Source organism: Rhinoderma darwinii, unplaced genomic scaffold, assembly GCF_050947455.1.
Source record: "Rhinoderma darwinii isolate aRhiDar2 unplaced genomic scaffold, aRhiDar2.hap1 Scaffold_3988, whole genome shotgun sequence".
NCBI classification, from domain to species: Eukaryota; Metazoa; Chordata; class Amphibia; order Anura; family Rhinodermatidae; genus Rhinoderma; species Rhinoderma darwinii.
Window position 1 is genome coordinate 9,119 of NW_027463589.1, and position 25,877 is coordinate 34,995.

General features: G+C 30.2%; 2 protein-coding genes across 3 annotated transcripts in view; one reads left to right on the plus strand and one right to left on the minus strand.

Moving 5' to 3' along the window:
* Nucleotides 1-495: 495 nt before the first annotated feature.
* On the minus strand, nt 496-4,799 carry CREBL2 (cAMP responsive element binding protein like 2). Its single transcript, XM_075848412.1, has 4 exons — nt 4,326-4,799; nt 3,753-3,950; nt 2,428-2,572; nt 496-1,566 (listed from the first exon to the last, which is right to left on the minus strand). Exons 1-3 carry the CDS (start codon nt 4,338-4,340, stop codon nt 2,432-2,434), a joined length of 354 nt encoding a protein of 117 aa, XP_075704527.1. The 5' UTR covers nt 4,341-4,799; the 3' UTR covers nt 496-1,566; nt 2,428-2,431.
* Nucleotides 4,536-25,877, plus strand: part of DUSP16 (dual specificity phosphatase 16) — a 41,979-nt gene continuing 20,637 nt past the window's right edge. For both annotated transcript variants that reach the window (XM_075848410.1, XM_075848411.1), the window contains exon 1: nt 4,536-4,862. The gene's annotated coding sequence lies outside the window, so the exon portion shown is untranslated. The remainder of the gene's footprint in view (nt 4,863-25,877) is intronic.

Sequence of the window (25,877 nt, forward strand, 5' to 3'; positions counted from 1 at the left end):
GACAGCCAGGACGCACAGAAGATGCAGGATCCAGACAGCCAGGACGCACAGAAGACGCAGGATGCAGACAGGCAGGCAGGACGCACAGAAGACCCAGGATCCAGACAGGCAGGGAGCACAGAAGACCCAGGATCCAGACAGCCGGGACGCACAGAAGACGCAGGATCCAGACAGCCGGGGCGCACAGAAGGTGGGTTTTTACCAGAGTGGTCCCATAAGCTCGGAGAACCGCAACGAGGAACTGCATGAAACTTACAAGTTAACTCTTTCTTAGCATCTATACAAACGTCCACGATTTTTAAAAAAAAATGCCATTTGACCGCATTGTGTGAATAGACGTTTATGGTTTTCATTGCGGTTGTATTTGACCTCATTAAATTCAGTGAAGGATGCGGCGAGCCCTGGCATTATAGAGCGCGCCAAAATCATTCCTAACAATCCCCGTACTCGCCGGATTATCAGAATTCTGCGCTATGAATGAACAGGTCGTCTCAAGAGTTTTCACTAGTTTATTGCACCAGAAAATCTGCACAGTTTTATCTCTACAGAAGTCCCAATTAATCGTAATGTCCCTTTAAATAACGTGTGATGATCAGGTTTACCGGAGCAGACGCACAAACAGACAGACACACGGCCATCAGCCTCGAACACATAGCGCTGGATACGTGGAATATGGAAGGACGCACAATATGCAACCGGTGACGTGTCTCCCACTCACACCCTCTATCAGGAAGTTCCCCTTCGTTAACTTTATTTATGGATGTTAATAATGGGGGCGGAGCTGTGACAACCGCTCATTAATTGATAAAGCGTCTGGTTGTCACCAGTAAGAGGTGTGATTCTCCTCACTGCGTGATCCAAATATGACACTATGTATAAAATAAAAAGGTGTAGGGACAGGATTCTTTTTGGGTCGAGTTCTCCTTTAAGGCAGGATTGTTGCTTTTTATGCATTCATAGGATTTCCCCAAAATTTGTGTCACACGATTTATTTTTTTCTTGACGGGACAGATGTAAAGCTGCTTACCGGTAAATTGTGAGCATCCTTTTAAGGGCACTTCTTCTTATGTGTATGGCTGTAATGTAGCAGAGCTGTAAAGGTACAGGCGGATGGACTGAAAACATCGAGCAGGACAGACAACAGACGCTGATGCCCCCGTCATTGGTACCCGCAGACATACCCATTCACTGCCACCCCGAGAACTCCTCATTAAAGGGACCTACACAATTCTGCATTGCACACTGGAGCGTGTAGTGTAGTGACACAGAAGAATGAGGAGACTGCAGCCGCTCAGAGCATTAAAAGCAGAACACCAAATATCTACACCCTAGAGCCTATGAGGGAAGAGCTCCTCCTCCGCTGCGGACAGGGTGGTGACGCGCGGTCACAAACACAAGAGGAACATGGGGCCAACGTGACTTCCATTCCTATCAGATGTTATGATCAGGGGGGCTCAGGTCCAGGGTGAAGCCCCCCATTATAGATTCTTTAGCTGACAGACCCCCGTTCCTCCGCATAGCCGTCTGTGCATAGACGTGTCCAACCAAAAAAATAAGGTGACGCTCCTGTGAAAATAAAACAATGAAATACGTTTAGAATTCTATTAGCGACTGCGATTAAAAATATCCGACCGTTTGGCGTTTACAGCTCCTTTGCAGAGCTGTGGTGTCTCCATGGTAACAGACTACAAACAAACTGTAGTCTGATCCTGCAGTCATACTTCTTTCTCTCCGTCATACGTCCGGTAGATTATCAGGACTTCAGGATCTGACTACACAGAGTTTGTTTGTAGTCTGTTACCATGGAGACGCATATCTCTGCATGGGAGCTGTAAACACAAAAATGGTAGGATATTTTTAATGAAGATTACTTTCAAATTGGCTTCATTTTTGAAGAAAAAATAAAAAAGGTCCCAATTGCCCCAATAGGGTATATAGGCTTCTCAGATCGAGCCCCCCCCCCCCTTGGGTCTCATTAGACAGAGCAGAGCTTTTTCCACCATAGATATCTTCTGACCGGAGTACCACCAGGTAAGACGGCATTTCAACGGAGAGGTAGATTGCGCCATTCAAGTCTATGGGAGCTACAAAAACAGCAAAGCTCGCCCGCTGGAATGGTGAGGGTCATTTTAGCTCTGCCTGGAGGCCTCATCTGCAGGACAAGCATCAAGGGACCCCCATTCTCCTGATAAGTGGGGGGTCTGTCCTGGGGATATTCCATTAAAGTCTATAGTGATGCCAATTCCAGCCATGTAACAATACACATACGTGACCGATCCTCCCGGTGATCTCATCTGATCGCTCGGCCGGAGCTGTGACGGGTCTTTTTGGAGGGGGGGGGTTTACAATGTCCGGCACTCTCCTCAATAAACCTCATATAACGGACACAGCTATTAGTACGTGGTGCACAGATCAGCGGCTACTCACACGCTTATTTCTCCGCAGGGTCGGTCTTCCCGGCTCTTTGCTGTTTGCTGGAGTTCGGAGGTTTGTTATATTCCTCTCCAGTGAGAAGCGCGCGGATTTCTGATGGGATTTTACCTTGATCCATTGCCTTACACCACTGCTTGTACTAGGGACAGGACACAGAGAAGGGGGCGCGTGTTATTACAGGGAAAAGATCACATGACATTGCTGGAGCGGCAGGCAGGAGGTGACAGCCGCTCTCATGAACAACGTCCCGTACAATACAAGACACCACGGTGAACCCCCCCGCCCCAGAGACGCCCCCTATAGGAGTGATTTCATGAACACAGAAAGAAGCCGTCTCCTCCCACCCCAGCGATCAGCGGCCAAACGGAGGAACAACCAAACATCTAACGAGGGACAGGTCTGCAGTTCTGGCACATACAGTGGGGACCCCCACACCCCCTATATGTCCTAATGGGACCACCACTTTAACACTAACAAAACTGCTGCATGAAACGCTAAGAAATATTCTACCACAAGGTGGCGCTTAACAACCTGTAATGTGATGGACTGTGAGGTGGGGACCAGACACAGGATCCATGCTTTTATTAGGGACAATAGTCTATCCTCTCTATTGTTCTCTGTTATCAGACATGTCAGGCCGGGGGAGGATGACTGTAGGACAGGTGAATACAATCTATTGTTCTCTGTTATCAGACATGTCAGGCTGGGGGAGGATGACTGTAGGACAGGTGAATACAATCTATTGTTCTCTGTTATCAGACATGTCAGGCTGGGGGAGGATGACTGTAGGACAGGTGAATACAATCTATTGTTCTCTGTTATCAGACATGTCAGGCCAGCAACCAATTAGTTTCCAGCTTTCATATTCCCTTTAGGAAGTGAAAGCAGCAAACTGATTGGTTAATATGGGAAACGACTTCACTTTTCCTTTGCATCAGTTGTGATACATCTCCCCTTTGTGTTTCAATTCATCCCCATTTTCCAAATCTCTGTAAGAGGTCAGTGAATATGAACATTCATTTCTATATCCATAGGTTATCTTTACGTGCTATTTCTCCCAGCTGAGGGTTTGTTGCAGTGCATCAAGTCTAGATAATAGTCTGTGAGCTTAACACAGCAGCAGCACAAATCTCTGTCCTGACCTAATAGTTTGCAACAATGTCTCAGCGCAGGTAAAATGCATCATCCACACGGTTTAGCTCACAGAGGATTCTCTAGAAACATTGTAACAAACCCTCAGCTGTGAGAAGTATTAGGTCTTCAGCATATAAGATCTATATATAAATAAGATCTATAGTGGGGTTCAGGGGCTTCATTACCATCTCCAGCTCCTCCCTCAGCGCGCAGATGGCCCGCTCCCGGCTGGACACCAGCTCCTCCAGGTACTGGTAACGCAGTTTCTTCCGGGCTCGACACTCCCGCGCGCTCTGCCGGCTCCGCTCTAGTTTGGCTTTCAGGTCAATCTTGGCCGGCTTCCTCCCCCGCTTCCCCGGCTTCTTCACCTTTCCTCCAGACACCTGTACAGCGAAGGAGAAAAACGGAAGAAGACTGAGCTAAAACAAAAACGGGAAGGTTATGAGCATTACTCCAGTCACCTCCAGAGCTGCATTCACAATTCTGCTGGTTCGAGGCTCATTACACAGCATACCCTGCTGTATTACATCGTGGGAGATGTGGCGATTATACTGGGCAATATACTGAAAACCAATCTCCCACAATGCAATGCAGGTAAGACATGAGGGGGCGCGTCTGTCAGCAAGCTGATGACAGTTTCCATGTGGTCACTCGCCCCTGCTGTCAACGTTGTCATGGCAGCCGCTGCCTTCCCTTCAGGTTATAATGGAGCGTGTATGTGTAGATTATAACAATATTATGGCGCTCGATGCTCTAACCTTGTTTTCCTCCATTTTGCCGATGCTCTGGGTGAAGCAGCTTCCCGTGATATTGGCAGAGCACTGCAGGGCCCCTGAGCCGTTGTGTGGCCCCTAGCCTGGCTACAGGACGCCGTGGAGCTCTGCACAGGCCTCTGAGGGAGAACCCAGTTTGTTTACAACCGCTCAGCTGACTCTTTCTCTTTAAACAGGATATGGCGAGGAGTGTTATGGGTAATGTAGTTCTGCTGCCCTCTACCTGACTAGGAAAGTGGAAGGGCGGCCTCCATCTCCCAGCAACCCCCAGGACATTCTTACGTCAGAGCTGTTATGTAAAAGTCGCCTGGATACGCGCCAGGAGGGTAGGGCGGAAGTCTCTGGATCTAGAAACTACAAATCCCAGCATGACGTGTGAACCGCCTGCGACTCCTTCACCTCAGAGAATACGGGACCTGGGGCTCCGTCATCTTGTTGTAGTCGAACATGGTAAATCTAAGCGACCGACTACAACAACATGGCACCTGTGGTTGGAGACCGTGGATAATCACTGTTTGGATGGTGAGTCTGCTCTAGCTTCAATAATACATTGGAGGATATTTATTAAAACTAGTGCAGACAAAAGGAGGGGTTACCCATAGCAACCTATCAGGTTGTTCCTTTCATTTTCAATAGGTCCTCTGCAATATGTGAGCTGGACTCTAGTTGCTATAGGCAACGGCTCCACTTCATGTCCACACTAGTTGTGATCAATCTTTTACATTTTTAAAGGTGCGGGAACTACAAGTATCAGCAGCGCTCGCTTATCTGTCCCTGGGGACCGTCCTGAATGAAATGAAGTGTGATTATAACTACGCCCTGTACAGCCATAATATAGCGCCTATAGAATTCTATGTGCCGTACTCCGTCCGTTATTACAGTACACTGGTTATTATATCACATTATTATTATACTCCAGTTATTACAGCACACTGGTTATTATATCACATTATTATTATTATACTCCAGTTATTACAGCACACTGGTTATTATATCACATTATTATTATTATACTCCAGTTATTACAGCACACTGGTTATTATATCACATTATTATTATACTCCAGTTATTACAGCACACTGGTTATTATATCACATTATTATTATACTCCAGTTATTACAGTACACTGGTTATTATATCACATTATTATTATACTCCAGTTATTACAGCACACTGGTTATTATATCACATTATTATTATTATACTCCAGTTATTACAGCACACTGGTTATTATATCACATTATTATTATACTCCAGTTATTACAGTACACTGGTTATTATATCACATTATTATTATTATACTCCAGTTATTACAGCACACTGGTTATTATATCACATTATTATTATTATACTCCAGTTATTACAGCACACTGGTTATTATATCACATTATTATTATACTCCAGTTATTACAGCACACTGGTTATTATATCACATTATTATTATTATACTCCAGTTATTACAGCACACTGGTTATTATATCACATTATTATTATACTCCAGTTATTACAGCACACTGGTTATTATATCACATTATTATTATACTCCAGTTATTACAGTACACTGGTTATTATATCACATTATTATTATACTCCAGTTATTACAGTACACTGGTTATTATATCACATTATTATTATACTCCAGTTATTACAGTACACTGGTTATTATATCACATTATTATTATTATACTCCAGTTATTACAGTACACTGGTTATTATATCACATTATTATTATACTCCAGTTATTACAGCACACTGGTTATTATATCACATTATTATTATACTCCAGTTATTACAGTACACTGGTTATTATATCACATTATTATTATTATACTCCAGTTATTACAGCACACTGGTTATTATATCACATTATTATTATTATACTCCAGTTATTACAGCACACTGGTTATTATATCACATTATTATTATTATACTCCAGTTATTACAGTACACTGGTTATTATATCACATTATTATTATACTCCAGTTATTACAGCACACTGGTTATTATATCACATTATTATTATACTCCAGTTATTACAGCACACTGGTTATTATATCACATTATTATTATACTCCAGTTATTACAGCACACTGGTTATTATATCACATTATTATTATTATTATACTCCAGTTATTACAGCACACTGGTTATTATATCACATTATTATTATACTCCAGTTATTACAGCACACTGGTTATTATATCACATTATTATTATACTCCAGTTATTACAGTACACTGGTTATTATATCACATTATTATTATACTCCAGTTATTACAGCACACTGGTTATTATATCACATTATTATTATACTCCAGTTATTACAGCACACTGGTTATTATATCACATTATTATTATACTCCAGTTATTACAGTACACTGGTTATTATATCACATTATTATTATTATACTGCAGTTATTACAGTACACTGGTTATTATATCACATTATTATTATTATACTCCAGTTATTACAGCACACTGGTTATTATATCACATTATTATTATACTCCAGTTATTACAGCACACTGGTTATTATATCACATTATTATTATACTCCAGTTATTACAGTACACTGGTTATTATATCACATTATTATTATTATACTCCAGTTATTACAGTACACTGGTTATTATATCACATTATTATTATTATACTCCAGTTATTACAGCACACTGGTTATTATATCACATTATTATTATACTCCAGTTATTACAGTACACTGGTTATTATATCACATTATTATTATTATACTCCAGTTATTACAGTACACTGGTTATTATATCACATTATTATTATTATACTCCAGTTATTACAGCACACTGGTTATTATATCACATTATTATTATACTCCAGTTATTACAGTACACTGGTTATTATATCACATTATTATTATTATACTCCAGTTATTACAGTACACTGGTTATTATATCACATTATTATTATTATACTCCAGTTATTACAGCACACTGGTTATTATATCACATTATTATTATTATACTCCAGTTATTACAGTACACTGGTTATTATATCACATTATTATTATTATACTCCAGTTATTACAGTACACTGGTTATTATATCACATTATTATTATTATACTCCAGTTATTACAGTACACTGGTTATTATATCACATTATTATTATTATACTCCAGTTATTACAGCACACTGGTTATTATATCACATTATTATTATTATACTCCAGTTATTACAGTACACTGGTTATTATATCACATTATTATTATTATACTCCAGTTATTACAGCACACTGGTTATTATATCACATTATTATTATACTCCAGTTATTACAGTACACTGGTTATTATATCACATTATTATTATTATACTCCAGTTATTACAGTACACTGGTTATTATATCACATTATTATTATACTCCAGTTATTACAGTACACTGGTTATTATATCACATTATTATTATACTCCAGTTATTACAGCACACTGGTTATTATATCACATTATTATTATTATACTCCAGTTATTACAGTACACTGGTTATTATATCACATTATTATTATTATACTCCAGTTATTACAGCACACTGGTTATTATATCACATTATTATTATACTCCAGTTATTACAGCACACTGGTTATTATATCACATTATTATTATTATACTCCAGTTATTACAGTACACTGGTTATTATATCACATTATTATTATACTCCAGTTATTACAGCACACTGGTTATTATATCACATCATTATTATTATACTCCAGTTATTACAGCACACTGGTTATTATATCACATTATTATTATACTCCAGTTATTACAGCACACTGGTTATTATATCACATTATTATTATTATACTCCAGTTATTACAGCACACTGGTTATTATATCACATTATTATTATTATACTCCAGTTATTACAGTACACTGGTTATTATATCACATTATTATTATCATTATACTCCAGTTATTACAGTACACTGGTTATTATATCACATTATTATTATTATACTCCAGTTATTACAGTACACTGGTTATTATATCACATTATTATTATTATACTCCAGTTATTACAGCACACTGGTTATTATATCACATTATTATTATACTCCAGTTATTACAGCACACTGGTTATTATATCACATCATTATTATTATACTCCAGTTATTACAGCACACTGGTTATTATATCACATTATTATTATTATACTCCAGTTATTACAGTACACTGGTTATTATATCACATTATTATTATTATACTCCAGTTATTACAGTGCACTGGTTATTATATCACATTATTATTATACTCCAGTTATTACAGCACACTGGTTATTATATCACATTATTATTATTCTGCAGTTATTACAGCACACTGGTTATTATATCACATTATTATTATTCTGCAGTTATTACAGCACACTGGTTATTATATCACATTATTATTATTATACTCCAGTTATTACAGTACACTGGTTATTATATCACATTATTATTATTATACTCCAGTTATTACAGCACACTGGTTATTATATCACATTATTATTATACTCCAGTTATTACAGCACACTGGTTATTATATCACATTATTATTATACTCCAGTTATTACAGCACACTGGTTATTATATCACATTATTATTATTATACTCCAGTTATTACAGTACACTGGTTATTATATCACATTATTATTATACTCCAGTTATTACAGTACACTGGTTATTATATCACATTATTATTATACTCCAGTTATTACAGTACACTGGTTATTATATCACATTATTATTATTATACTCCAGTTATTACAGTACACTGGTTATTATATCACATTATTATTATTATACTCCAGTTATTACAGCACACTGGTTATTATATCACATTATTATTATACTCCAGTTATTACAGTACACTGGTTATTATATCACATTATTATTATTATACTCCAGTTATTACAGCACACTGGTTATTATATCACATTATTATTATACTCCAGTTATTACAGTACACTGGTTATTATATCACATTATTATTATTATACTCCAGTTATTACAGCACACTGGTTATTATATCACATTATTATTATTATACTCCAGTTATTACAGCACACTGGTTATTATATCACATTATTATTATTATACTCCAGTTATTACAGCACACTGGTTATTATATCACATTATTATTATACTCCAGTTATTACAGCACACTGGTTATTATATCACATTATTATTATACTCCAGTTATTACAGTACACTGGTTATTATATCACATTATTATTATTATACTCCAGTTATTACAGCACACTGGTTATTATATCACATTATTATTATTATACTCCAGTTATTACAGCACACTGGTTATTATATCACATTATTATTATACTCCAGTTATTACAGCACACTGGTTATTATATCACATTATTATTATACTCCAGTTATTACAGCACACTGGTTATTATATCACATTATTATTATACTCCAGTTATTACAGCACACTGGTTATTATATCACATTATTATTATACTCCAGTTATTACAGTACACTGGTTATTATATCACATTATTATTATTATACTCCAGTTATTACAGTACACTGGTTATTATATCACATTATTATTATACTCCAGTTATTACAGCACACTGGTTATTATATCACATTATTATTATACTCCAGTTATTACAGCACACTGGTTATTATATCACATTATTATTATTATACTCCAGTTATTACAGTACTCTGGTTATTATATCACATTATTATTATACTCCAGTTATTACAGCACACTGGTTATTATATCACATTATTATTATTATACTCCAGTTATTACAGTACACTGGTTATTATATCACATTATTATTATTATACTCCAGTTATTACAGTACACTGGTTATTATATCACATTATTATTATTATTATACTGCAGTTATTACAGTACACTGGTTATTATATCACATTATTATTATACTCCAGTTATTACAGCACACTGGTTATTATATCACATTATTATTATTATACTCCAGTTATTACAGTACGCTGGTTATTATATCACATTATTATTATTATACTCCAGTTATTACAGTACACTGGTTATTATATCACATTATTATTATACTCCAGTTATTACAGTACACTGGTTATTATATCACATTATTATTATTATACTCCAGTTATTACAGTACACTGGTTATTATATCACATTATTATTATTATACTCCAGTTATTACAGTACACTGGTTATTATATCACATTATTATTATTATACTCCAGTTATTACAGTACACTGGTTATTATATCACATTATTATTATACTCCAGTTATTACAGTACACTGGTTATTATATCACATTATTATTATTATACTCCAGTTATTACAGTACACTGGTTATTATATCACATTATTATTATACTCCAGTTATTACAGTACACTGGTTATTATATCACATTATTATTATTATACTCCAGTTATTACAGCACACTGGTTATTATATCACATTATTATTATACTCCAGTTATTACAGTACACTGGTTATTATATCACATTATTATTATTATACTCCAGTTATTACAGTACTCTGGTTATTATATCACATTATTATTATACTCCAGTTATTACAGCACACTGGTTATTATATCACATTATTATTATTATACTCCAGTTATTACAGCACACTGGTTATTATATCACATTATTATTATTATACTCCAGTTATTACAGCACACTGGTTATTATATCACATTATATTATTATACTCCAGTTATTACAGTACACTGGTTATTATATCACATTATTATTATTATACTCCAGTTATTACAGCACACTGGTTATTATATCACATTATTATTATACTCCAGTTATTACAGCACACTGGTTATTATATCACATTATTATTATTATACTCCAGTTATTACAGTACACTGGTTATTATATCACATTATTATACTCCAGTTATTACAGCACACTGGTTATTATATCACATTATTATTATTATACTCCAGTTATTACAGCACACTGGTTATTATATCACATTATTATTATACTCCAGTTATTACAGCACACTGGTTATTATATCACATTATTATTATTATACTCCAGTTATTACAGTACACTGGTTATTATATCACATTATTATTATACTCCAGTTATTACAGTACACTGGTTATTATATCACATTATTATTATTATACTCCAGTTATTACAGTACACTGGTTATTATATCACATTATTATTATACTCCAGTTATTACAGTACACTGGTTATTATATCACATTATTATTATACTCCAGTTATTACAGTACACTGGTTATTATATGACATTATTATTATTATACTCCAGTTATTACAGTACACTGGTTATTATATCACATTATTATTATTATTATACTCCAGTTATTACAGCACACTGGTTATTATATCACATTATTATTATACTCCAGTTATTACAGTACACTGGTTATTATATCACATTATTATTATTATTATACTCCAGTTATTACAGCACACTGGTTATTATATCACATTATTATTATACTCCAGTTATTACAGCACACTGGTTATTATATCACATTATTATTATTATACTCCAGTTATTACAGCACACTGGTTATTATATCACATTATTATTATTATACTCCAGTTATTACAGCACACTGGTTATTATATCACATTATTATTATTATACTCCAGTTATTACAGCACACTGGTTATTATATCACATTATTATTATTATACTCCAGTTATTACAGCACACTGGTTATTATATCACATTATTATTATTATACTCCAGTTATTACAGCACACTGGTTATTATATCACATTATTATTATTATACTCCAGTTATTACAGCACACTGGTTATTATATCACATTATTATTATTATACTCCAGTTATTACAGTACACTGGTTATTATATCACATTATTATACTCCAGTTATTACAGCACACTGGTTATTATATCACATTATTATTATTATACTCCAGTTATTACAGCACACTGGTTATTATATCACATTATTATTATTATACTCCAGTTATTACAGCACACTGGTTATTATATCACATTATTATTATACTCCAGTTATTACAGCACACTGGTTATTATATCACATTATTATTATTCTCCAGTTATTACAGCACACTGGTTATTATATCACATTATTATTATTATTATACTCCAGTTATTACAGCACACTGGTTATTATATCACATTATTATTATTATACTCCAGTTATTACAGCACACTGGTTATTATATCACATTATTATTATACTCCAGTTATTACAGTACAATGGTTATTATATCACATTATCATTATACTCCAGTTATTACAGCACACTGGTTATTATATCACATTATTATTATTATACTCCAGTTATTACAGTGCACTGGTTATTATATCACATTATTATTATACTCCAGTTATTACAGCACACTGGTTATTATATCACATTATTATTATACTCCAGTTATTACAGCACACTGGTTATTATATCACATTATTATTATTCTCCAGTTATTACAGCACACTGGTTATTATATCACATTATTATTATTATACTCCAGTTATTACAGTACACTGGTTATTATATCACATTATTATTATACTCCAGTTATTACAGTACACTGGTTATTATATCACATTATTATTATACTCCAGTTATTACAGCACACTGGTTATTATATCACATTATTATTATTATACTCCAGTTATTACAGCACACTGGTTATTATATCACATTATTATTATTATTATACTCCAGTTATTACAGCACACTGGTTATTATATCACATTATTATTATTATACTCCAGTTATTACAGCACACTGGTTATTATATCACATTATTATTATACTCCAGTTATTACAGTACACTGGTTATTATATCACATTATTATTATTATACTCCAGTTATTACAGCACACTGGTTATTATATCACATTATTATTATTATACTCCAGTTATTACAGCACACTGGTTATTATATCACATTATTATTATTATACTCCAGTTATTACAGTACACTGGTTATTATATCACATTATTATTATTATACTGCAGTTATTACAGCACACTGGTTATTATATCACATTATTATTATACTCCAGTTATTACAGTACACTGGTTATTATATCACATTATTATTATTATACTCCAGTTATTACAGCACACTGGTTATTATATCACATTATTATTATACTCCAGTTATTACAGTACACTGGTTATTATATCACATTATTATTATTATTATACTCCAGTTATTACAGTACACTGGTTATTATATCACATTATTATTATACTCCAGTTATTACAGTACACTGGTTATTATATCACATTATTATTATACTCCAGTTATTACAGCACACTGGTTATTATATCACATTATTATTATTATACTCCAGTTATTACAGTACACTGGTTATTATATCACATTATTATTATTATACTCCAGTTATTACAGTACACTGGTTATTATATCACATTATTATTATACTCCAGTTATTACAGCACACTGGTTATTATATCACATTATTATTATTATACTCCAGTTATTACAGCGCACTGGTTATTATATCACATTATTATTATACTCCAGTTATTACAGTACACTGGTTATTATATCACATTATTATTATTATACTCCAGTTATTACAGCACACTGGTTATTATATCACATTATTATTATTATACTCCAGTTATTACAGCACACTGGTTATTATATCACATTATTATTATACTCCAGTTATTACAGTACACTGGTTATTATATCACATTATTATTATTATTATACTCCAGTTATTACAGCACACTGGTTATTATATCACATTATTATTATTATACTCCAGTTATTACAGTACACTGGTTATTATATCACATTATTATTATTATACTCCAGTTATTACAGTACACTGGTTATTATATCACATTATTATTATTATACTCCAGTTATTACAGTACACTGGTTATTATATCACATTATTATTATACTCCAGTTATTACAGCACACTGGTTATTATATCACATTATTATTATACTCCAGTTATTACAGCACACTGGTTATTATATCACATTATTATTATTATACTCCAGTTATTACAGTACACTGGTTATTATATCACATTATTATTATACTCCAGTTATTACAGCACACTGGTTATTATATCACATTATTATTATACTCCAGTTATTACAGTACACTGGTTATTATATCACATTATTATTATTATTATACTCCAGTTATTACAGCACACTGGTTATTATATCACATTATTATTATTATTATACTCCAGTTATTACAGTACACTGGTTATTATATCACATTATTATTATTATACTCCAGTTATTACAGCACACTGGTTATTATATCACATTATTATTATTATACTCCAGTTATTATAGTACACTGGTTATTATATCACATTATTATTATACTCCAGTTATTACAGTACACTGGTTATTATATCACATTATTATTATTATACTCCAGTTATTACAGTACACTGGTTATTATATCACATTATTATTATTATTATACTCCAGTTATTACAGCACACTGGTTATTATATCACATTATTATTATTATACTCCAGTTATTACAGTACACTGGTTATTATATCACATTATTATTATACTCCAGTTATTACAGTGCACTGGTTATTATATCACATTATTATTATACTCCAGTTATTACAGTACACTGGTTATTATATCACATTATTATTATTATACTCCAGTTATTACAGCACACTGGTTATTATATCACATTATTATTATACTCCAGTTATTACAGTACACTGGTTATTATATCACATTATTATTATACTCCAGTTATTACAGCACACTGGTTATTATATCACATTATTATTATACTCCAGTTATTACAGCACACTGGTTATTATATCACATTATTATTATTATTATTATTATACTCCAGTTATTACAGTACACTGGTTATTATATCACATTATTATTATACTCCAGTTATTACAGTACACTGGTTATTATATCACATTATTATTATTATACTCCAGTTATTACAGTACACTGGTTATTATATCACATTATTATTATACTCCAGTTATTACAGTACACTGGTTATTATATCACATTATTATTATTATACTCCAGTTATTACAGTACACTGGTTATTATATCACATTATTATTATTATTATACTCCAGTTATTACAGCACACTGGTTATTATATCACATTATTATTATTATACTCCAGTTATTACAGTACACTGGTTATTATATCACATTATTATTATACTCCAGTTATTACAGTACACTGGTTATTATATCACATTATTATTATACTCCAGTTATTACAGCACACTGGTTATTATATCACATTATTATTATTATACTCCAGTTATTACAGCACACTGGTTATTATATCACATTATTATTATACTCCAGTTATTACAGCACACTGGTTATTATATCACATTATTATTATTATACTCCAGTTATTACAGCACACTGGTTATTATATCACATTATTATTATACTCCAGTTATTACAGTACACTGGTTATTATATCACATTATTATTATACTCCAGTTATTACAGCACACTGGTTATTATATCACATTATTATTATTATTATTATACTCCAGTTATTACAGTACACTGGTTATTATATCACATTATTATTATTATTATTATACTCCAGTTATTACAGCACACTGGTTATTATATCACATTATTATTATTATTATTATACTCCAGTTATTACAGCACACTGGTTATTATATCACATTATTATTATTATACTCCAGTTATTACAGCACACTGGTTATTATATCACATTATTATTATTATACTCCAGTTATTACAGCACACTGGTTATTATATCACATTATTATTATTATTATACTCCAGTTATTACAGTACACTGGTTATTATATCACATTATTATTATTATACTCCAGTTATTACAGCACACTGGTTATTATATCACATTATTACTATTATACTCCAGTTATTACAGTACACTGGTTATTATATCACATTATTATTATACTCCAGTTATTACAGCACACTGGTTATTATATCACATTATTATTATTATACTCCAGTTATTACAGCACACTGGTTATTATATCACATTATTATTATACTCCAGTTATTACAGTACACTGGTTATTATATCACATTATTATTATACTCCAGTTATTACAGTGCACTGGTTATTATATCACATTATTATTATTATACTCCAGTTATTACAGCACACTGGTTATTATATCACATTATTATTATACTCCAGTTATTACAGCACACTGGTTATTATATCACATTATTATTATACTCCAGTTATTACAGTACACTGGTTATTATATCACATTATTATTATACTCCAGTTATTACAGCACACTGGTTATTATATCACATTATTATTATTATACTCCAGTTATTACAGTACACTGGTTATTATATCACATTATTATTATACTCCAGTTATTACAGCACACTGGTTATTATATCACATTATTATTATACTCCAGTTATTACAGTACACTGGTTATTATATCACATTATTATTATACTCCAGTTATTACAGCACACTGGTTATTATATCACATTATTATTATACTCCAGTTATTACAGTACACTGGTTATTATATCACATTATTATTATTATACTCCAGTTATTACAGCACACTGGTTATTATATCACATTATTATTATTATACTCCAGTTATTACAGCACACTGGTTATTATATCACATTATTATTATTATACTCCAGTTATTACAGCACACTGGTTATTATATCACATTATTATTATACTCCAGTTATTACAGCACACTGGTTATTATATCACATTATTATTATACTCCAGTTATTACAGCACACTGGTTATTATATCACATTATTATTATACTCCAGTTATTACAGTACACTGGTTATTATATCACATTATTATTATACTCCAGTTATTACAGCACACTGGTTATTATATCACATTATTATTATACTCCAGTTATTACAGCACACTGGTTATTATATCACATTATTATTATTATTATACTCCAGTTATTACAGTACACTGGTTATTATATCACATTATTATTATACTCCAGTTATTACAGCACACTGGTTATTATATCACATTATTATTATTATACTCCAGTTATTACAGTACACTGGTTATTATATCACATTATTATTATTATACTCCAGTTATTACAGTGCACTGGTTATTATATCACATTATTATTATACTCCAGTTATTACAGCACACTGGTTATTATATCACATTATTATTATTATTATACTCCAGTTATTACAGTACACTGGTTATTATATCACATTATTATTATACTCCAGTTATTACAGCACACTGGTTATTATATCACATTATTATTATTATACTCCAGTTATTACAGTACACTGGTTATTATATCACATTATTATTATTATACTCCAGTTATTACAGTGCACTGGTTATTATATCACATTATTATTATACTCCAGTTATTACAGCACACTGGTTATTATATCACATTATTATTATTCTGCAGTTATTACAGCACACTGGTTATTATATCACATTATTATTATTCTGCAGTTATTACAGCACACTGGTTATTATATCACATTATTATTATTATACTCCAGTTATTACAGTACACTGGTTATTATATCACATTATTATTATTATACTCCAGTTATTACAGCACACTGGTTATTATATCACATTATTATTATACTCCAGTTATTACAGCACACTGGTTATTATATCACATTATTATTATACTCCAGTTATTACAGCACACTGGTTATTATATCACATTATTATTATTATACTCCAGTTATTACAGTACACTGGTTATTATATCACATTATTATTATACTCCAGTTATTACAGTACACTGGTTATTATATCACATTATTATTATACTCCAGTTATTACAGTACACTGGTTATTATATCACATTATTATTATTATACTCCAGTTATTACAGTACACTGGTTATTATATCACATTATTATTATTATACTCCAGTTATTACAGCACACTGGTTATTATATCACATTATTATTATACTCCAGTTATTACAGTACACTGGTTATTATATCACATTATTATTATTATACTCCAGTTATTACAGCACACTGGTTATTATATCACATTATTATTATACTCCAGTTATTACAGTACACTGGTTATTATATCACATTATTATTATTATACTCCAGTTATTACAGCACACTGGTTATTATATCACATTATTATTATTATACTCCAGTTATTACAGCACACTGGTTATTATATCACATTATTATTATACTCCAGTTATTACAGCACACTGGTTATTATATCACATTATTATTATACTCCAGTTATTACAGCACACTGGTTATTATATCACATTATTATTATACTCCAGTTATTACAGCACACTGGTTATTATATCACATTATTATTATACTCCAGTTATTACAGTACACTGGTTATTATATCACATTATTATTATTATACTCCAGTTATTACAGTACACTGGTTATTATATCACATTATTATTATTATACTCCAGTTATTACAGTACACTGGTTATTATATCACATTATTATTATACTCCAGTTATTACAGCACACTGGTTATTATATCACATTATTATTATTATACTCCAGTTATTACAGTACACTGGTTATTATATCACATTATTATTATTATACTCCAGTTATTACAGCACACTGGTTATTATATCACATTATTATTATACTCCAGTTATTACAGCACACTGGTTATTATATCACATTATTATTATTATACTCCAGTTATTACAGTACTCTGGTTATTATATCACATTATTATTATACTCCAGTTATTACAGCACACTGGTTATTATATCACATTATTATTATTATACTCCAGTTATTACAGCACACTGGTTATTATATCACATTATTATTATTATACTCCAGTTATTACAGTACACTGGTTATTATATCACATTATTATTATTATACTCCAGTTATTACAGTACACTGGTTATTATATCACATTATTATTATTATTATACTGCAGTTATTACAGTACACTGGTTATTATATCACATTATTATTATACTCCAGTTATTACAGCACACTGGTTATTATATCACGTTATTATTATTATACTCCAGTTATTACAGTACGCTGGTTATTATATCACATTATTATTATTATACTCCAGTTATTACAGTACACTGGTTATTATATCACATTATTATTATACTCCAGTTATTACAGTACACTGGTTATTATATCACATTATTATTATTATACTCCAGTTATTACAGTACACTGGTTATTATATCACATTATTATTATTATACTCCAGTTATTACAGTACACTGGTTATTATATCACATTATTATTATTATACTCCAGTTATTACAGTACACTGGTTATTATATCACATTATTATTATACTCCAGTTATTACAGTACACTGGTTATTATATCACATTATTATTATTATACTCCAGTTATTACAGTACACTGGTTATTATATCACATTATTATTATACTACAGTTATTACAGTACACTGGTTATTATATCACATTATTATTATTATACTCCAGTTATTACAGCACACTGGTTATTATATCACATTATTATTATACTCCAGTTATTACAGTACACTGGTTATTATATCACATTATTATTATTATACTCCAGTTATTACAGTACTCTGGTTATTATATCACATTATTATTATACTCCAGTTATTACAGCACACTGGTTATTATATCACATTATTATTATTATACTCCAGTTATTACAGCACACTGGTTATTATATCACATTATTATTATTATACTCCAGTTATTACAGCACACTGGTTATTATATCACATTATATTATTATACTCCAGTTATTACAGTACACTGGTTATTATATCACATTATTATTATTATACTCCAGTTATTACAGCACACTGGTTATTATATCACATTATTATTATACTCCAGTTATTACAGCACACTGGTTATTATATCACATTATTATTATTATACTCCAGTTATTACAGTACACTGGTTATTATATCACATTATTATTATACTCCAGTTATTACAGCACACTGGTTATTATATCACATTATTATTATTATACTCCAGTTATTACAGCACACTGGTTATTATATCACATTATTATTATACTCCAGTTATTACAGCACACTGGTTATTATATCACATTATTATTATTATACTCCAGTTATTACAGTACACTGGTTATTATATCACATTATTATTATACTCCAGTTATTACAGTACACTGGTTATTATATCACATTATTATTATTATACTCCAGTTATTACAGTACACTGGTTATTATATCACATTATTATTATACTCCAGTTATTACAGTACACTGGTTATTATATCACATTATTATTATTATTATACTCCAGTTATTACAGCACACTGGTTATTATATCACATTATTATTATACTCCAGTTATTACAGTACACTGGTTATTATATCACATTATTATTATTATTATACTCCAGTTATTACAGCACACTGGTTATTATATCACATTATTATTATACTCCAGTTATTACAGCACACTGGTTATTATATCACATTATTATTATTATACTCCAGTTATTACAGCACACTGGTTATTATATCACATTATTATTATTATACTCCAGTTATTACAGCACACTGGTTATTATATCACATTATTATTATTATACTCCAGTTATTACAGCACACTGGTTATTATATCACATTATTATTATTATACTCCAGTTATTACAGCACACTGGTTATTATATCACATTATTATTATTATACTCCAGTTATTACAGCACACTGGTTATTATATCACATTATTATTATTATACTCCAGTTATTACAGCACACTGGTTATTATATCACATTATTATTATTATACTCCAGTTATTACAGTACACTGGTTATTATATCACATTATTATACTCCAGTTATTACAGCACACTGGTTATTATATCACATTATTATTATTATACTCCAGTTATTACAGCACACTGGTTATTATATCACATTATTATTATTATACTCCAGTTATTACAGCACACTGGTTATTATATCACATTATTATTATACTCCAGTTATTACAGCACACTGGTTATTATATCACATTATTATTATTCTCCAGTTATTACAGCACACTGGTTATTATATCACATTATTATTATTATACTCCAGTTATTACAGCACACTGGTTATTATATCACATGATTATTATTATACTCCAGTTATTACAGCACACTGGTTATTATATCACATTATTATTATACTCCAGTTATTACAGTACAATGGTTATTATATCACATTATCATTATACTCCAGTTATTACAGCACACTGGTTATTATATCACATTATTATTATTATACTCCAGTTATTACAGTACACTGGTTATTATATCACATTATTATTATACTCCAGTTATTACAGCACACTGGTTATTATATCACATTATTATTATACTCCAGTTATTACAGCACACTGGTTATTATATCACATTATTATTATTCTCCAGTTATTACAGCACACTGGTTATTATATCACATTATTATTATTATACTCCAGTTATTACAGTACACTGGTTATTATATCACATTATTATTATACTCCAGTTATTACAGTACACTGGTTATTATATCACATTATTATTATACTCCAGTTATTACAGCACACTGGTTATTATATCACATTATTATTATTATACTCCAGTTATTACAGCACACTGGTTATTATATCACATTATTATTATTATTATACTCCAGTTATTACAGCACACTGGTTATTATATCACATTATTATTATTATACTCCAGTTATTACAGTACACTGGTTATTATATCACATTATTATTATTATACTGCAGTTATTACAGCACACTGGTTATTATATCACATTATTATTATACTCCAGTTATTACAGTACACTGGTTATTATATCACATTATTATTATTATACTCCAGTTATTACAGCACACTGGTTATTATATCACATTATTATTATACTCCAGTTATTACAGTACACTGGTTATTATATCACATTATTATTATTATACTCCAGTTATTACAGTACACTGGTTATTATATCACATTATTATTATACTCCAGTTATTACAGTACACTGGTTATTATATCACATTATTATTATACTCCAGTTATTACAGCACACTGGTTATTATATCACATTATTATTATTATACTCCAGTTATTACAGTACACTGGTTATTATATCACATTATTATTATTATACTCCAGTTATTACAGTACACTGGTTATTATATCACATTATTATTATACTCCAGTTATTACAGCACACTGGTTATTATATCACATTATTATTATTATACTCCAGTTATTACAGCGCACTGGTTATTATATCACATTATTATTATACTCCAGTTATTACAGTACACTGGTTATTATATCACATTATTATTATTATACTCCAGTTATTACAGCACACTGGTTATTATATCACATTATTATTATTATACTCCAGTTATTACAGCACACTGGTTATTATATCACATTATTATTATTATACTCCAGTTATTACAGCACAATGGTTATTATATCACATTATTATTATTATACTCCAGTTATTACAGTACACTGGTTATTATATCACATTATTATTATTATACTCCAGTTATTACAGCACAATGGTTATTATATCACATTATCATTATACTCCAGTTATTACAGCACACTGGTTATTATATCACATTATTATTATTATACTCCAGTTATTACAGTACACTGGTTATTATATCACATTATTATTATACTCCAGTTATTACAGCACACTGGTTATTATATCACATTATTATTATACTCCAGTTATTACAGCACACTGGTTATTATATCACATTATTATTATTCTCCAGTTATTACAGCACACTGGTTATTATATCACATTATTATTATTATACTCCAGTTATTACAGTACACTGGTTATTATATCACATTATTATTATACTCCAGTTATTACAGTACACTGGTTATTATATCACATTATTATTATACTCCAGTTATTACAGCACACTGGTTATTATATCACATTATTATTATTATACTCCAGTTATTACAGCACACTGGTTATTATATCACATTATTATTATTATTATACTCCAGTTATTACAGCACACTGGTTATTATATCACATTATTATTATTATACTCCAGTTATTACAGTACACTGGTTATTATATCACATTATTATTATTATACTGCAGTTATTACAGCACACTGGTTATTATATCACATTATTATTATACTCCAGTTATTACAGTACACTGGTTATTATATCACATTATTATTATTATACTCCAGTTATTACAGCACACTGGTTATTATATCACATTATTATTATACTCCAGTTATTACAGTACACTGGTTATTATATCACATTATTATTATTATACTCCAGTTATTACAGTACACTGGTTATTATATCACATTATTATTATACTCCAGTTATTACAGTACACTGGTTATTATATCACATTATTATTATACTCCAGTTATTACAGCACACTGGTTATTATATCACATTATTATTATTATACTCCAGTTATTACAGTACACTGGTTATTATATCACATTATTATTATTATACTCCAGTTATTACAGTACACTGGTTATTATATCACATTATTATTATACTCCAGTTATTACAGCACACTGGTTATTATATCACATTATTATTATTATACTCCAGTTATTACAGCGCACTGGTTATTATATCACATTATTATTATACTCCAGTTATTACAGTACACTGGTTATTATATCACATTATTATTATTATACTCCAGTTATTACAGCACACTGGTTATTATATCACATTATTATTATTATACTCCAGTTATTACAGCACACTGGTTATTATATCACATTATTATTATACTCCAGTTATTACAGTACACTGGTTATTATATCACATTATTATTATTATTATACTCCAGTTATTACAGCACACTGGTTATTATATCACATTATTATTATTATACTCCAGTTATTACAGTACACTGGTTATTATATCACATTATTATTATTATACTCCAGTTATTACAGTACACTGGTTATTATATCACATTATTATTATTATACTCCAGTTATTACAGTACACTGGTTATTATATCACATTATTATTATACTCCAGTTATTACAGCACACTGGTTATTATATCACATTATTATTATACTCCAGTTATTACAGCACACTGGTTATTATATCACATTATTATTATTATACTCCAGTTATTACAGTACACTGGTTATTATATCACATTATTATTATACTCCAGTTATTACAGCACACTGGTTATTATATCACATTATTATTATACTCCAGTTATTACAGTACACTGGTTATTATATCACATTATTATTATTATTATACTCCAGTTATTACAGCACACTGGTTATTATATCACATTATTATTATTATACTCCAGTTATTACAGTACACTGGTTATTATATCACATTATTATTATTATACTCCAGTTATTACAGCACACTGGTTATTATATCACATTATTATTATTATACTCCAGTTATTACAGTACACTGGTTATTATATCACATTATTATTATACTCCAGTTATTACAGTACACTGGTTATTATATCACATTATTATTATTATACTCCAGTTATTACAGTACACTGGTTATTATATCACATTATTATTATACTCCAGTTATTACAGTGCACTGGTTATTATATCACATTATTATTATACTCCAGTTATTACAGTACACTGGTTATTATATCACATTATTATTATTATACTCCAGTTATTACAGCACACTGGTTATTATATCACATTATTATTATACTCCAGTTATTACAGTACACTGGTTATTATATCACATTATTATTATACTCCAGTTATTACAGTACACTGGTTATTATATCACATTATTATTATACTCCAGTTATTACAGCACACTGGTTATTATATCACATTATTATTATACTGCAGTTATTACAGTACACTGGTTATTATATCACATTATTATTATTATACTCCAGTTATTACAGCACACTGGTTATTATATCACATTATTATTATTATACTCCAGTTATTACAGTACACTGGTTATTATATCACATTATTATTATACTCCAGTTATTACAGTACACTGGTTATTATATCACATTATTATTATACTCCAGTTATTACAGCACACTGGTTATTATATCACATTATTATTATACTCCAGTTATTACAGCACACTGGTTATTATATCACATTATTATTATTATTATACTCCAGTTATTACAGTACACTGGTTATTATATCACATTATTATTATACTCCAGTTATTACAGTACACTGGTTATTATATCACATTATTATTATTATACTCCAGTTATTACAGTACACTGGTTATTATATCACATTATTATTATACTCCAGTTATTACAGTACACTGGTTATTATATCACATTATTATTATTATACTCCAGTTATTACAGTACACTGGTTATTATATCACATTATTATTATTATTATACTCCAGTTATTACAGCACACTGGTTATTATATCACATTATTATTATTATA

Bases quoted from the DNA above. Each gene is read 5' to 3' on its own strand.
- CREBL2 (XM_075848412.1), bottom strand. The intron at 2,573-3,752 runs GTAATGAAGCCC...TCCTGTCCCTAG, and splicing joins TGAGGGAGGAGCTGGAGATG to TACAAGCAGTGGTGTAAGGC.